Below are 1,096 nucleotides of genomic sequence, written 5' to 3'. Positions count from 1 at the left end.
TCATCAACTTGTTTTGTATTTCAGTTTGATTGGTATTCTGGGATTGTGCTATTTTATTTTGCTCGAGTGCTTGAGTGCTTTACATGTTTTTCATTCCGTTCATGTTGGATTTTAGTTATCAATGATTTGTCATTAAAATTTTGTGTTATGTGGTTGGTATCAATTATAAATGTTAAATAATCACAATGCATCCATAGAGGTCTGCCTATAGAGAGATGTGAATATCATCTACGCTTTGCTTGAACTTCGATGTGCTTAATATAAGCGTTAACACAAGGTTCGCTAGTATTGATATAAATAATGAAACTTTCATGGTGATTGGTTTGGCGAAACTTCTCGGGCGGTCAATATGTCTTCTGATTCTTGTACCTGTAAATTTTAGATTAGCCTCCTGTTTTATTATTGATTTTCTCGTCGAATCTCAATTCTGTTGATATTTTCTCAGACCAGAAATGCTTTGTCTGGAACATACTCTGCCCCTCAGAGGTCGGCAAGCTCAGCTGCTCTATTGGTTGGCGACCCAACAATGATGAGGGATAGGGGAGGCAATTTTGTGCTTCCAAGAGCAGATGTCATTAAATTAAGAGACTGTCTTAGAAATGAAGAACTGGCTGCTGGGTTAATTTTCTCCAGATTAAGAAATAGGACACTTAGGCATGAAGCAACTAGTGATGTAGGTCACCGAAGAGAAATGTGTGCCCATGCTCGAATTCTGGCTTTAGAGGAAGCAATTGATACTGAATGGGTTTACATGTGGGATAAGTTTGGCGGTTACTTGCTTCTCTTGCTTGGTTTGACTGCTAAAGCAGAGAGGGTACAGGTAACTATGCGTTGCAAACTACTTATCTGCGTTTAAGCTTCTCTAATTCCCCCCAACCCCATCCTGTGCTGAACATTAGCATGCTTTGCCAGGATGAGGTTTGTCTGCGACTTTTCCTTGACAACATAGGATTTTCAGATCTTAGTGCCAAAGACATAAAGAAATGGCTCCCAGAAGATCGTAGGCGATTTGAAATCATACAGGAAAGGTAAAAGTATACTCGGACTGCTCTGGTAATTCTGCTGCAGTTATGAGAGTTAGAGTTCTTCTAAATTT

At 39.2% G+C, this 1,096-nt stretch overlaps 1 protein-coding gene across 1 annotated transcript; it reads left to right on the top strand.

The window, feature by feature from the left end:
- The first annotated feature begins 419 nt into the window (after positions 1–419).
- On the top strand, positions 420–1,096 carry LOC124893283 (calpain-type cysteine protease DEK1-like). Its single transcript, XM_047404324.1, has 2 exons — positions 420–820; positions 913–1,096. The coding sequence occupies exons 1-2, from the start codon at positions 527–529 to the stop codon at positions 1,030–1,032; spliced, it is 414 nt and encodes a 137-aa protein (XP_047260280.1). The 5' UTR covers positions 420–526; the 3' UTR covers positions 1,033–1,096.

Source organism: Capsicum annuum, unplaced genomic scaffold (assembly GCF_002878395.1).
Source record: "Capsicum annuum cultivar UCD-10X-F1 unplaced genomic scaffold, UCD10Xv1.1 ctg56856, whole genome shotgun sequence".
NCBI lineage: Eukaryota > Viridiplantae > Streptophyta > Magnoliopsida > Solanales > Solanaceae > Capsicum > Capsicum annuum.
The sequence above is the reverse complement of the archived record's forward strand: the minus strand, read 5'-3'. Positions and strand labels throughout refer to the sequence as shown.